Source organism: Schistocerca serialis, chromosome 4, assembly GCF_023864345.2.
Source record: "Schistocerca serialis cubense isolate TAMUIC-IGC-003099 chromosome 4, iqSchSeri2.2, whole genome shotgun sequence".
NCBI classification, from domain to species: Eukaryota; Metazoa; Arthropoda; class Insecta; order Orthoptera; family Acrididae; genus Schistocerca; species Schistocerca serialis.
In genome coordinates, this window is record NC_064641.1 from 537597831 (window position 1) to 537611936 (window position 14106).

At 43.4% G+C, this 14106-nt stretch overlaps 1 protein-coding gene across 1 annotated transcript in view; it reads left to right on the top strand.

The window, feature by feature from the left end:
- Positions 1-14106, top strand: part of LOC126474082 (elevenin-Vc1-like) — a 322826-nt gene that overhangs the window by 294877 nt on the left and 13843 nt on the right. Inside the window, exon 4 of the mRNA XM_050101491.1 lies at positions 10462-10510. Coding sequence (XP_049957448.1) covers positions 10462-10510 — 49 coding nt within the window. The remainder of the gene's footprint in view (positions 1-10461; positions 10511-14106) is intronic.

Below are 14106 nucleotides of genomic sequence, written 5' to 3' on the forward strand. Positions count from 1 at the left end.
GTTTGAAAAAAAAAAAACCCTTCCATATTCTTCAGTCACTTGCGTTAAGTAAAGCACGAATTTTGAAGAATTCATTGTGCCATTGAAAGAATTACAAGAATAGTTTTCTAAATACTTTGAGGATACTGCCAATCTTACAAGGGGGAGTCCACTGAAAATGAGACAGATGGGAAAAAAAGCAAGTAAACAGTTTATTACTTCAAAAATTATCGCCGTAACTGTTAATGCATTTATCCCACAGTGAGACCAGACGGTCGGCTTGTCCACGGATAAATGTTTACAGCTGACTACAGAACCGTGACTGTACCCAGGTATGCACATCTTCATCTCAACCAAATCAACAGCGACGAACATCTTTCTACTGGGCTCCAAAAATATGGAATTAATTTGGGAAGAAATGTGGACTGTATGGAGGATGTATAGAAGCTCCCAGCGAAACTTCTGCAGCGTAGTCGAAACAGGCTTAGCAACACGTGGACAGGTGTTATCTTGCTACAGAATGATGCCGTCCGTCAACATTCCTGGATTTTCGGACTTGACGGCGCGCTTCAATTTTTGCAAAGTGTCCACGATCGCTGGTGCTTAAATTGTGGCGCCGTATCCCTGAAAGTCACTGAACACAGGGTCCTTGCGGTAAAATAAAAACATCATCATGACTTCGCTGCACAAGTTCCGCCGGGAAGCCCTTACGCATCCGCCATACATTTCCGATCTCTCACCATGCGAGTTCGATAATTTTGTAGTCTCGAAGACAGACATTCGTGGCCGTCGATTTATTTCGAACGAATAGGTGCACACCTGTGTACAATGGTGATTCCATAAGTGAAAGCAAACATTTTGTCTAAAAGTGGGATAAATGTATTAATAGTTCTGGGTATTACTTTTGAAATAATAAACAGGTTACTTACTTTTCCCCATCTTCCTTGTTTTCATTTGACAGAAATTCGTACGTTTTCACGTCTGTACCTGCCTTCCAGCGTCTGCCAGTTCAGTTCTTTCGGCATATTCGTGACAGTCCCCCTTGAGTCAAAAAAACCTGTGATCATTCGTACTGCTCTTCTGTATATCCGTTCCAGTATCCTCTGTTAGTCCTCTCTGGTATGGGTCCCACACACTTGAGCAATATTTTGGGATGGGTCGCAAGAGTTTTGTGTATGCTGTCTTCTTTGTAGTCTGATTGCATTTCCCTAGTATTCTGCTAATGACCACAGTCTGCCACCCGCTCTACATAGGACTGAAGTAATATGATTTTTCCAATCCATATCTCTAAAAGTTGTTGCACCCAAGTATTTGTATGAGTTGACAGTTTACAACTGGACTCATTTATATTATAGTCACAGTTTTACGTTCCTTAACATCTCATGTCAGTCTTTGCACCACTTTGAAATCGTTTCAAGATCTGACAGAGCATTTGTGTAGCTTGTTTCAGGCAGTACCTCATTATAGATAACTGCAAAGACTGCGAAAAGTCTGAGGTTACTGTTAGTATTGAATGGTGGGCTCCCTGTGGTTCCCAAGTTGTGCAGCGACCGTAAACCATAAAATTACCAAATAAGCACAAACCAGTCGCAAAATCATGTTTTATTTATCCAATTCGTCCGCTAAGTCTTTACTATTAATATGAACAGCAAGGGTCTCAATACAGTCCTGTAGTGCACACCCGAAGTTACTTCTGTTCATGTCGATGATTCTCCATCCAACATAACTTGTTGCATCCTCTCTACTAAAAACCCTCTATCCAAGCGCAAGTTTCACTTGATACGCCAAACGACCGTACTTCTGACATTGAGTGTAGATGTGGTACTGAGTCAAATCCTTTTTGGAAATCAAGAACTACGGCATATACCTCACTGCCTTGAAGAAGATAAGTGTACCCCCTGTGATACAATTGAGAGTTGGGTTTAATATGATCTTTGATTTCAGAATCCATGCTGGTTGGCGTCGAAGAGGTCAGTTTGTTCAAGATACCTCATTACGTTTGAGCTAAGAATATATCGGTATGCATGCGACAGCATGAGTATCTAATACACACACCAAAAAAAGTTTTGCATCACTCTGGATCTCAGAACTCCTCAAGATAGACGTTGACGGTGGATATTGTATCACAGCTACAGTCCCTTTGACTGTTCAGAGATATCACTAAACCCGCTCAAAGATGTAAACAACCATGCATGCGCAAAGCCTATGAGACGGAGAGGATCCGAAAGCCGATCAGTTTCAGTCATTCCACCAGGAAGGAGGTAGTTGGCTCGTGTTGTCTGTAGTTCAACCATGCCTATACGCCCAATACCGCGTTGTTACTTTGAGCCAGGAAGGGCTCTCAACAAGGACGACCGCTACCTACGTATTACGGCACGGAGGAACCCTGACAGCAACGCCACCATGTTGAATGATGCCTTTCGTGCAGCCACAGGACGTCGTGTTACGACTCAAACTGTGCGCAATAGGCTGTATGATGCGTAACTTCACTCTCGATGTCCATGGCGAGTTCCATCTTTGCAAACACGATACCATGCAGCGCCGTCCAGATGGGCCCAACATGCCGGATGGACCGCTCAGGATTGGCATCACGTTCTCTTCAGCGATGAGTGTCGGATATGCTTTCAACCAAACAATCGTCGGAGACGCGTTTGGAGACAACCCGGTCAGGCTGAAAGCCTTAGAAACACTGTCCAGCGAGTGCAGCAAGGTGGAGGTTCCCTGCTGTTTTGGGGTGGCATTATGTGGGGCCGACGTACACCGCTGGTGGTCATGGAAGGCGCCGTAACGGCTGTACGATACGTGAATGTCATCCTCCGACCGACAGTGTAACCATATCGGCAGCATATTGGCGAGGCATTCGTCTTCATGTACGACAATTCGCGCTCCCATCGTGCACATCTTGTGAATGACTTCCTTCAGGATAACGACATCGCTCGACTAGAGTGGCCTGCATGTTCTCCAGACATGAACCCTATCGAACATACCTGGGATAGATTGAAAACGGCTGTTTATGGACAAAGTGACCCACCAACCACTTTGAGAGGTCTACGCCGAATCGCCGTTGAGGAGTGGAACTATCTGGTCCAACAGTGCCTTGATGAACTTGTGGACAGTATGCCACGACGAATACAGGAATGCATCAATGCAAGAGGACTTGCTACTGGGTATTAGAGGTACCGGTATGTACAGCAGTCTGGACAACCACCTCTGAAGGTCTCGCTGTATGGTAGTACAACATGCAATATGTGGTTTTCATGAGCAATAAAAAGGGGGAAATGATGTTTATGTTGATCTCTATCCCAATTTTCTATACAGGTTCCGGAACTCTCTGAACCAATGTGATGCAAAACATTTTTTTATGTGTGTATGTTCCAAAACACCGCGCATAAAAACGGGATATTCCTGTGCTCATAACACGGATTCTATTGGTGATAAAAATGTAAGGTCAAGTGTTTTGGAGAGCCCTTGGGCAAGGGTCCATTTTTATACCCTAAAGAAAGATCGTCTTAGGGTCATTAACCTATAGTCTCCTTCACTCTTTACATACCACTGTTCTGTCATTGTCAACTATGATCCAGTATTTATTTCTTTTCCGTCTCTTTGCCACTGCCATTGTCTTCTTATCCCATCATAAAAAAGCACGAATATGTTCGCAAGCCAGATTTTTTGGGAAAAATTTTAAAGTTTAAAGCTGCTGAGGAAGGTAGAGTGGGGAATCTGGTACCCCACTTTTCAGCCAGAGTCTTTTAACTAAACAGGAACATATTCGCATTTTTTGTTCTCCGATAGGAGCATTTTTCCACTGGTGCTAAGGATTTACAACAAATGAATGTCAAGGATACTGGACGGTAGTTTTTGGGATCACTTCTGTAGTTTTAGGGATCACTTCTACTTTTTTTCTTGTAGACGAGTTTGACCAGTGCTTCCTTCCAACTACTAGGTAAGGTTTCTTTCTGTTCAAGGGATCTGCAGCGGATTATAGTTAAAATAGACGCTAAGTCAGCCGCGATTCCAGTACAGAATACGATAGGGGTTCCCTCGGGGCCTGGAGCTTTGTTCAATTCTAACGTTCCACCCATTTCTTGATGCGGTTGACACTAGTATCGATGTAACTCATCTGCTCAATGGTTCTTGGTTTAAATTGGGCAGTACTTGTTACGAAACACGAACTTTAACCAAGAAATTTCATAAGATGGTTATAACATATATTTTAAATCAGAAAAACAAATCGCAAATCTTGTCAATGATTGAAAAACAGGACTCTGAAAGCAGTGAAGAAAATGAAACAAATGAATGAACGAATGCATTGCAAATCCGATTACAGCTTCTAATAACATAAAAGGAGAGGAAGTTATGATGAGAAAGCTGACCGTGATGTCTCTAATATATCGTCATTAAGCAAAACTGTCATTCAGTCTATAAAAATGAAAGGAAGGAAAAGTAACATCTACTGGTAACGAATACTATATGAGTGCTGCTGATGCTTTATCAATAAAGGCGAAAAGCGTCTGATGAATAAGTTTTTCACTTTTCATACAGCTTAAGAAAGGGAGAAACCAAAGTAGCAAGAAGAGATTCACCCGGATGAGAGTGGGTCGGATTTGCTTTGCAACTCCTTGCAGCTGGCACAGTTTGCTCGCTGTTAATTTCCAGGTTGTTTCAGACTAACGACGCTTCTAGACTATCTGAATAGTCATATGAGAATTATATCAGTATAATTGTTAGAACAGATTGCTGCAGTAAATACCACGTTACTTGCAGTCGAATCTTACTGGACAAAGCTAACTGTAATGTCATTTTGTCTTGGAGACTATTGGAACGCTTAATAAGGCTGCCAAGAATGTGCTTACGCACGTCACCTGATATTGTTGCTCATCGGATCTTCTTTAACTCAAGACTTGGGGTCACATAGATAGGGCTAAACCAGGTCGACAAATAGACATGAACAGTAGAGAAGTCACTCTCGACATCGTAGAATAATATGAAAAACTCGAAAATTGGTAATGCAGTGGATTTAGATGATACGAGGTTTATGAAAGGTCAGCCTTATTCATTGCTCCCATAAGTATTCCTGTTTAGAAATCGCCCACACATGGCGAACAAATGCCAAATATGTGTCTCTCAATACGTCTCCGAGTCGTTTTACCAACTTACTTCGATAGCACGAGGCCGCTGTGGGGTGTGTCCGCAACCTGTTAGTACGGTCATCGCAGTCCCGGTGCGATGCAGCATACGCTCTCACTACACGGCGCATTTATGCCATCGGCGCAGTTATGCCATTACAGGAAAGAAACTGTCGATGGACCCGCGTCAACTACATTTGCTGCAGCTGTTGCTGCTGAAGATATCCATACTGATATAGTCTTACCGAAAGCCAAGTAAGTAATGGTGTATGTCACATCTTGAAAGAGCCTCTTACGTTCTGTGTAACATGTAATCGGTGCTGTCATGTTGACATCTACTGGGTGAAGCAAAAAGGTATAGTAAACAAGGAGTTTAAAATTTATATCTTAAAAGCTCTGAGCACCTCTTCATCTTCGATACTCTGATACAAATCTCATCTACTGAAAGCCCTTTGCTTTCCATATTTTGAGAGGTGTTAATATGGGCCAAAAAAGAAAAAAAAATCCAATAAGTATGGGATCTAAGGTGCATAACATAAGAGCTATGATCACTTTTTCATCTTCGCTGGTGTGAAACAAATCTCTTCTACTGAACCTTACTTACTAGACCTCTTTGCTTCGAATGATCTTTCCTATCATGTCCCTAAACACTGAACATTACTCTTGGGACACCCTACACGCCTAGTGATGTGATGAACGTAGGATGTAGTTTTGCGCTCTCGAATTATACAGGGCACAGTTTTTATGTGTCGGACATGCTAAATTATAACAGCAAATATAACTGCTATAACCACTACGTCATGTTAAGGCGAAATGTATGTAATACTAATTTTTATCCATTTATTGCACAGATACGGCTGCAAAGCAGATTCAGTGACTCCTTGTCAAATTATAGTGTTTCAGAATTTGTCTTCAGTCCGAAGACTGGTTAGATGCAGCTCTCCACGCTATTCCGCTATTCTATCCCGTGATAGTTTGTTCATCTCCGAATAACTGCAACCCACGTTCATTTGAATCTGCTTATTATCTCTTGATCTCCCTCTGCAATCCTTCCTCCCCTCCCCTTCCGCACAGATACTACTCTCCAATACTAAATTAACGATTCATTGATCTCTTAGAATTCGCCATATCAACCGATATCATCTTTTAGTCAAACTGAAGCACAAATTTCTTTTCTCCCAAATTCCATTCAGTACCTCCTCATTAGTTACCCGACATACACATCTAATCTTCAGCACTCATCTGTGGCACCATATTTCGAAAGCTTCTATTTTCTTCTTGTATGAATTTCTTATAGTAACTGTTTCACTTCCATACAAGGTAGTTCCAACAATCATTTGTTTTCCTGCAGCCATTTCGTCTTAGCTTCCCTGCACTTCCTATTTATTTCAATCCTCAGCGACTTGTATTTCTGTATTCCTGAATTTCCCGGAACATTTTTGTACTTCCTCCTTTCATCGGTCAATTGAAGTATATCTTCTGTTACCCATGCTTTCTTCGCAGTTACCCTCTTTGTACCCATGTTTTCTTTTCAACTTCAGTGATGGCCCATTTTTAGAGATTTCCATTCCACTTCAACTGTACTGTCTACTGAGCTATTCCTTATTACTATATCTATAGCCTCAGAGAACTTCAACCGTATCTCGTCATTCCTTAGTACTTCCGTATCCCACTTCTGTGCGTATTGATTCTTCCTGACTGTTGTCTAACACTTCAGCCTACTCTTCATCTCTACTATAATGTGATTTGAATCTATATCTGCTCCTGGGCACGCTTTACAATTCAGTATCTGATTTAGGAATCTCTGTCTGACCATGATGTAATCTAACTGAAATCTTCCTGTATCACCCGGGCTTTTCCAAGTATACCTTCTCCTCTTCTGATTCTTGAACAGAGTATTCACTATTACTAGCTGAAACTTGTTACAGAACTCAATTAATCTTTCTCCTACCGAGCGAGGTGGCGCGGTGGTTAGCACACTGGACTCGCATTCGGGAGGATGACGGTTCAATCCCGCGTTCGACCATCCAGATTTAGGTTTTCCGTGATTTCCCTAAATCGCTTCAGGCAAATGCCGGGGTGGTTCCTTTGACAGGGCACGGCCGACTTCCTTTCCCATCCTTCCCTAATCCGATGAGACCGAAGACCTCGCGCTGTTTGGTGGTCTCTTCCTCTCAAATCAACACCCCCCCCCCCCCCCCCCCCCCCCGTCTTTCGTCTCTCTCATTAATTGTCCCAACCCCGTATTATCCAGTAACCATTTCTTCTACTCCTTCCTCTACAACTGTATTCCAGTCCCCCATGACTATCAGATTTTCACCCCTCTTTACATATTACCCTTTCAATATCCACATACACTTCCTCTATCTCTTTATCTTTAGCATGCGACGTCGGAATGTATACCTGAACTGTCGTTGTCAGTGTTGGTTTGCTGTCGATTCTGATAAGAACAATCCTGTCACTGAACTGTTCACAGTAGCAAACTCTCTGCCCTACCTTCCGATTCATAACTAATCCTGTTCCTATAATACCATTTTCTTCTGCTGTTGATATTAATCTGTACTTATCTGTCCAGAAGTCCTTGTCTTCTTTCCACTTCACTTCATTGACCCCTACTATATGTAGATTGAGCCTTTGCATTTCCCTTTTCAGATTTTCTAGGTTCCCTACCACGTTCAAGCTTCTGACATTCCACTCCCAGACTCGTAGAACGTTATCCTTTCGTTGATTATTCAATCTTTTTCTCATGGTAACCTCCCCTTTGGCAAGCCCTCCCGGAGATCCGAATGTGGGACTATTCCTGAATTTTTTGTCAGTGGAGAGATCATCATGACACTTCTTCAATTACAGGCCACATGTCCTGTGGATACACGTTACGTGTCTTTAAAGCAGTGGTTTCCATTGCCTTCTGCATCCTCATGCCGTTCATCATTGCTGTTTCTTCCGCATTTAGGAGCAGTTTCCCACCCCTAGGACAAGAGAGTGCACTGAACCTCTGTCCGCTCCTCCGCCCTCTTTGACAAAGCCGTTGGCAGAATGAGGGTGATTTCTTATACCGGAAGTCTTCGGCCGCCAGTGCTGATTATTAATCAAAATTTAAGCAGCGGCGGGATCCGAACCCGGGATCGAAGACGTTTTGATGATGAATGAAAGACGCTACCTCATTTTTTTCCGTTGCGTTTGGTCTGGGCGGACGTTACATGACATCCGTTCAAGTTGAACGCCGATTCCTTTACTCAGTTTATTTATTGCAGAGGGACACCGCCTCTCTGACCGGATACGCTGGGCTACCGTGTCGGCGTCCCTAGACCACGGACTAAACGTAGGACGAAAAGAAAAGTTGAACACAATTCCTTCACACTAGCGCCGCTTTTCCGTCAGCACTTACATCTTTGAAATTATTTTCAGCCCGATTGACGGTCTGTCCTCCGATTAGGCATAGATTGTATTGATAATGGCACTGAATGCTGTTTTACAGGTTCTAAGGAGCCTCTTAACTTTTTTTATTTTCATCTTTTGTAGCGTGATAATATAAAAGAGACGCCTCTCGTTCTTATACCCCTTTAATCTTTATTACAGATCTGACAAGGCAGTAACCGAAACAACGTTATTATTAATTAAGGAAACGAATTAAGCGATCTAGACGGTTTTATTCAGAAAATTGTAAACCAGTCAGTGATTTTCAGCTAAAGGGATATTATTGCCAGCCTTATCGTTGCAGAAATTGCATAATGCGTAAATGTGTCTTGCCTAGAAATATACAAGTTCTCAATTTTCCAACAGAAAACCAAACTCTTTCTATAACCTTCTTCTGATATCTGCAAATAAAGCGTCGCCATTATTTGGAGGAGGCGGAGATTAGTGTTTAACGTCCCGTCGACAACGAGGTCATTAGAGACGGAGCACAACGGGGAAGGATGGGGAAGGAAATCGGCCGTGCCCTTTTAAAGGAGCCATCCCGGCATTTGCCTGAAATGATCTAGGGAAATCACGGAAAACCTAAATCAGGAAAGCCAGACGCGGAATTGAACCGTCGTCCTCCCGAATGCGACTCCAGTGTGCTAACCACTGCGCCACCTCGCTTGATGCCATCACTTGGTATTTATCGTGTACCGAGTGGGCATAAACAGTGTGATAAGCTTGTAAGTGTGTTGCGGGGTACGTTGTACCGAGAAATAATTGTTAAGAAAGAAATTTCTGCGCCGTTTCCGATTTAATTAACATTTAAGATGGCTAATCAGGCCGTTGCGCGTGCATATTCACAAGGCTCGCCAGAGACGGTGCGGCCAAAAGCGTTCGTCGTTTGGTATCCTAAAACCGAACGAGAGATGGATGGATGGATGGAGAGGGTTGTACGGGCGCACGACGGCAAGGTCCTCAGCGCCCGCTCAGTAACAGATTGAGACGGGTGTCAAGAAAAGACTCAGAACAATAAGATAAAAGAGAACGTAAAACACAGGTAACAATCTTAGAAAAATATGTGCCTACCCACACCGAAGCGTGGGACGAAGCATGCCGCTAGCAGTAAGACATGGACTACACAGGAAGAAAGTGGTAGAGGGAGGGCTGGCTGACCGCAAGGAAAAAAGGGAGGAGCCAGCCACTTTGCAATACACTAAAACCTCCAGCCTAAAACTTTAGGCCAGAGTCCAGACACATCACTAAACTTTAAAACCCTAGACACACACATAATTAGCTAAAACACAGGGCAGATCCCCATCAACTTGTGCTTCTGCCCTTGCATCACGGTATAAAATGCAGTCTGTTAAAATGTGGCGGACAGAGATGTGCACACCACAAGCATCACAAAACGAGGGATCCTCCCACCGTAATAGAAAGCTATGTGTCAGAGGACAGTGCCCAATCCGAAGACGCGTGGTGGTCACTTTTTCCCTCCAGAGCAACCGGCAGGAGGAACTCCGAGAGCCATACAAAAATTGGACTTGGGACGGTAGTAAGAACTGAACCTGAGCCAAAGGCGGAACAGTCTCGTATGCTGTCATCTGCGTTATGAGAACAACTGACAATCATTGTACCTGGCGGGCCGCTTCAATTTGCCCGCCCAACGGCATGATTAGCTAACTTACCAATTATTTATCAACACAACCTACTCTGCAACATGCTGACAAGCTTTTCAGGCTATTTCTGACCACCTTGTTTATCATCGAGTGGACATGTCTTCAGTTCTTTTAAATGTCAGCTCGTAGCACTCAGTGCTTATGTGGAGTGTATTATGAAAATTCATGATGGAACTTCTTTCTTTTTACTAGCTTAGACGGTTTTCCTTTAACTTCATCGTTTCCTGTTTATTACTCCCTGTGCTTTCTTTTAACTGAAGCTGATTTCATTGTTGCAGGAAATCCGCCGACTATCCGGACGCCAGGCAGTGGTCGGCACCCGAGCAGGTGAGGAAGCGATGCCTGCCCGCCTGCTGCTCACCAGTGATTCGTCTCGTGACTTTGACACAGAGTGCATTAAATTGAATTTGTAGTTACAAATTTTTAAGAAGGTCTATACATAATTCATCTTCATCATAAAAATTCCAGTAGATTGAAAAATTGTGGATGTCAAATCCTCCGTCAAATTAAAGACAGAATCGGACTTCAGTCATCTGGAAGCCACGACAAAACTGGAAAACTGTAATCCTGTTTCTCTCGCTCTACTCACATTCCTTCTCGAAGCCGAGCTGCAGGAGACGCGGTGAGATGAAATGTACAGAATCAACATCAAGGACCCAGAAACCAGTGAATGTAGATTTATTGTTAACGTTTGTATGTTTTCAGACAGCAACGTAGAGGATCGTTCAGGGTAATCAGTTTATGAAGATGGAGAAATGCGACTCCAGGTTAATGGATCTAAGACCAAAAATGTTAGAAAAAGCTTCGTAGAAGCTGTATAAAGGCTACCTTTAAACGAAAATAAGTAAGAGGCATGCAGAGGGGGAGGGTGGGGGGGGGGGGGGGGGGAGTATTGACCTGAAAGTGTGGCCGGGAAGTAAATGTGGCCAGAATGAACTACAGCTGCTTGACGGTGGAGGTTATCAGACACTAGAAGAGCTAAGACAAGAATACCTTCGTACTTGGCGGTCTTACGTGCTGAGGCTGACCGTGAGGCCACTTTTGATTCGATTCGCAAGGCAGAGAGTATGCGGTATTATTTATGACAACTTGATGTCGAGGCTAATATTATGAAGATAATGTCTCGTGTAATGTCAGTCGTCTGTTAATGGATAGAGGAATACCGTTGCGCCCGCATCTCGTGGTCGTGCGGTAGCGTTCTCGCTTCCCACGCCCGGGTTCCCGGGTTCGATTCCCGGCGGCGTCAGGGATTTTCTCTGCCTCGTGATGGCTGGGTGTTGTGTGATGTCATTAGGTTAGTTAGGTTTAAGTAGTTCTAAGTTATAGGGGACTGATGACCATAGATGTTAAGTCCCATAGTGCTCAGAGCCATTTGAACCATTTGAATACCGTTGCACTGCAGTCTTGGCTGTCTATGGCTCAGCTTTATGGTCCACAACACATCAAATTATCCTCAGCAGTCCAATATGCAGCAGTTTGCCTTCCTAAACTAAACGAAACTCCGTCCGAACAGGCCTCGGAAGTCCCTATGGTACTGACCGACCGCCGTACCATCCTTTGCCGGTAGGCGTCACTGGATGCGGATATGGAGGGGCATGTGGTCAGCACACCGCTCTCCCGGCAGTTATCAGTTTCCTTCCTGGGCTTTTCATATACACGCAAAATCAAGAAAGATTAAGGCCCGTTTCACACTGGGACACTGGTGACGGTCACCAGTGACGGTCACTGACAGAGATACATTCGTTTAACTGGAGCATTCACACCGGGACACTACACCGCCTCACCTGACCACTGTGACACAGCAGCGACTCAGCCTCGCCACATGTGACGAACAAGGTCACTGTGTTCACAGCAGTCACCGCCTGACATACATTAGTTTGAACTGGAGTGTTAGCACTGGCACACAGACACAGCGCTGCAGATTTGCCAACAGACAGGCAGTCATTTCTGAGACAGTGCTGCGGAACATTCATTATATGTTATAGTGTACACATTGTAGCCATGAGTTTAGATTTCAGTAACACGGAAGATCATATAAATGAAACAGAAAGTCGTCCCGCTATTTGGGATGCCAAAAGTGATGACTATAGCAACAAAGTTGTGGCTAGGAGGGTAATAACCTTCAAGCACATTTGCATGCCTCACCCCCTATTCTTCTGCGTCTCAAGGCGTTCCGCCTTATGGTCCAAAAAATAGAGTCAAAATATTATTCTTAATTATAATTATTTACGCATATGTGGCTACTACAATAATGAATTTTATTTATTTATTATAACATTATTGAGGTACAAGTTCCTGACACACTATAATTTTAATTGCAAGTTCCATTCAGTTCAGTGAATTCAATAATGTGACTTCTTACAGTTAACATGGCAATAATTGCACGATGCACATGACAAATACAATGCCAGATGAACAATGAGGTCTAATCACATTAACGTTCACGTTACATTTCTAGTAATTACTTTTTTTGCAGCTGCCAAGCCACTTCACCTTCAGGGCTAACGAAGTAGTTTGCAGAGTCATCTCTCATACTGTTTGCATGAGGTGACATGTCCTGCAATCCTTGAATAGTTAACGTATCCTCAAACGACATAAAGAATATAAAACAATTCTTTCTCCAGCCGATCATGTAGCAGTGGATGTACGTGTAATAAACGTTATCTCTTCATTCTCCTCCTCCTCCTCCTCCTCCTGCTCCTGCTTAGAAGTACCAACAAAAGTTCCTCCTCGCTCTAGTCCATTTCACGAACTAATCAGTTGGCAATGCCTGCAGTGTCGTACACCGGTCATCCAGGAGTGTTCACCACAATTACCGGTGACCATCACTGGCGACCGTCACCAGTGTCCCAGTGTGAACGGGCCTAAGAGTTCAACGTCCCGTCATCTTCGTGATCATTACCCACAGGGTAGGAGATCTGACTGGGCGAAGGTGGGTAGGAAATTATCTAGGAAAAGTATGTCAACCTTTGCAGCCGGGGGTTTGAATTCCATTCTTCTCGAATGTACGCGATCTCACATGGGCAGCCACATAAATGCATCGAATTATGTTGCAAGGAGGAGTTACATCGATAGTCAAATAATACCAAGCAGGAACTTAACTCCACTCATTCAAAAACGTTCGTACGATGACCATCGGCACCACATTAAGATACAACATACATGAATCCTCCAGATGTTTTCCTCATCCTGAGAGTATTACAGTTCTTATACTCTGGGCATCCACCACACAGAGAAACGCGAAATTAGGAAAATTTAGCCTTCCTCCTGATCTGTTAGATGTCTTACGGATGCGTGTTCACAATAACTGCTGTCTCATCTGTCCAAACGTACTGCCGTGAACAGTTGCGTGTTGTCACAGATTAGTTAAGCAGATGATTGGCTAAACAGCATCCTCAAACGAGCAACTGTTACAAAATTTTTCTTAGCCCGGCACTAGGGTGATCAAAAATAAATTAAATTATAACAAAATATGAAATGTTACTAAATGTGTCTTATAACCAGAGAATATCGTTTGAGTTTCACGATTGTGTCAGTAAAGCGATTGTTTTAGTTTGCTTGATTTTGTTCAGCAAAATACACACGCAAACTGAGGCTCTCTGAACGTTTAAGGGACGGCAGTTCACGAAAGGTCGAAAGAGTTCCATTGACGAGCTGGAATAGTGACAAATTTCGACGCGAATGAATAAACATTTCCTGCGAACTGCGCTTCGTTTTTGGACTCCATTAACGCCTACACGAGTTTTCGATGCTTTTACTCATTCATAAAGTCGTTCAATGACGGAGATTACAGTTCGAGTTCCACGTAAAACAAAAAAATTGATACGCAGAGTGATGTACAAGTGGAATGGTTACGAGCTTCAGAGCAGTCTCGTTTAACTGGCGTTGGCTGACTGTTACTGCGCTCATTAGGAAACAACTTA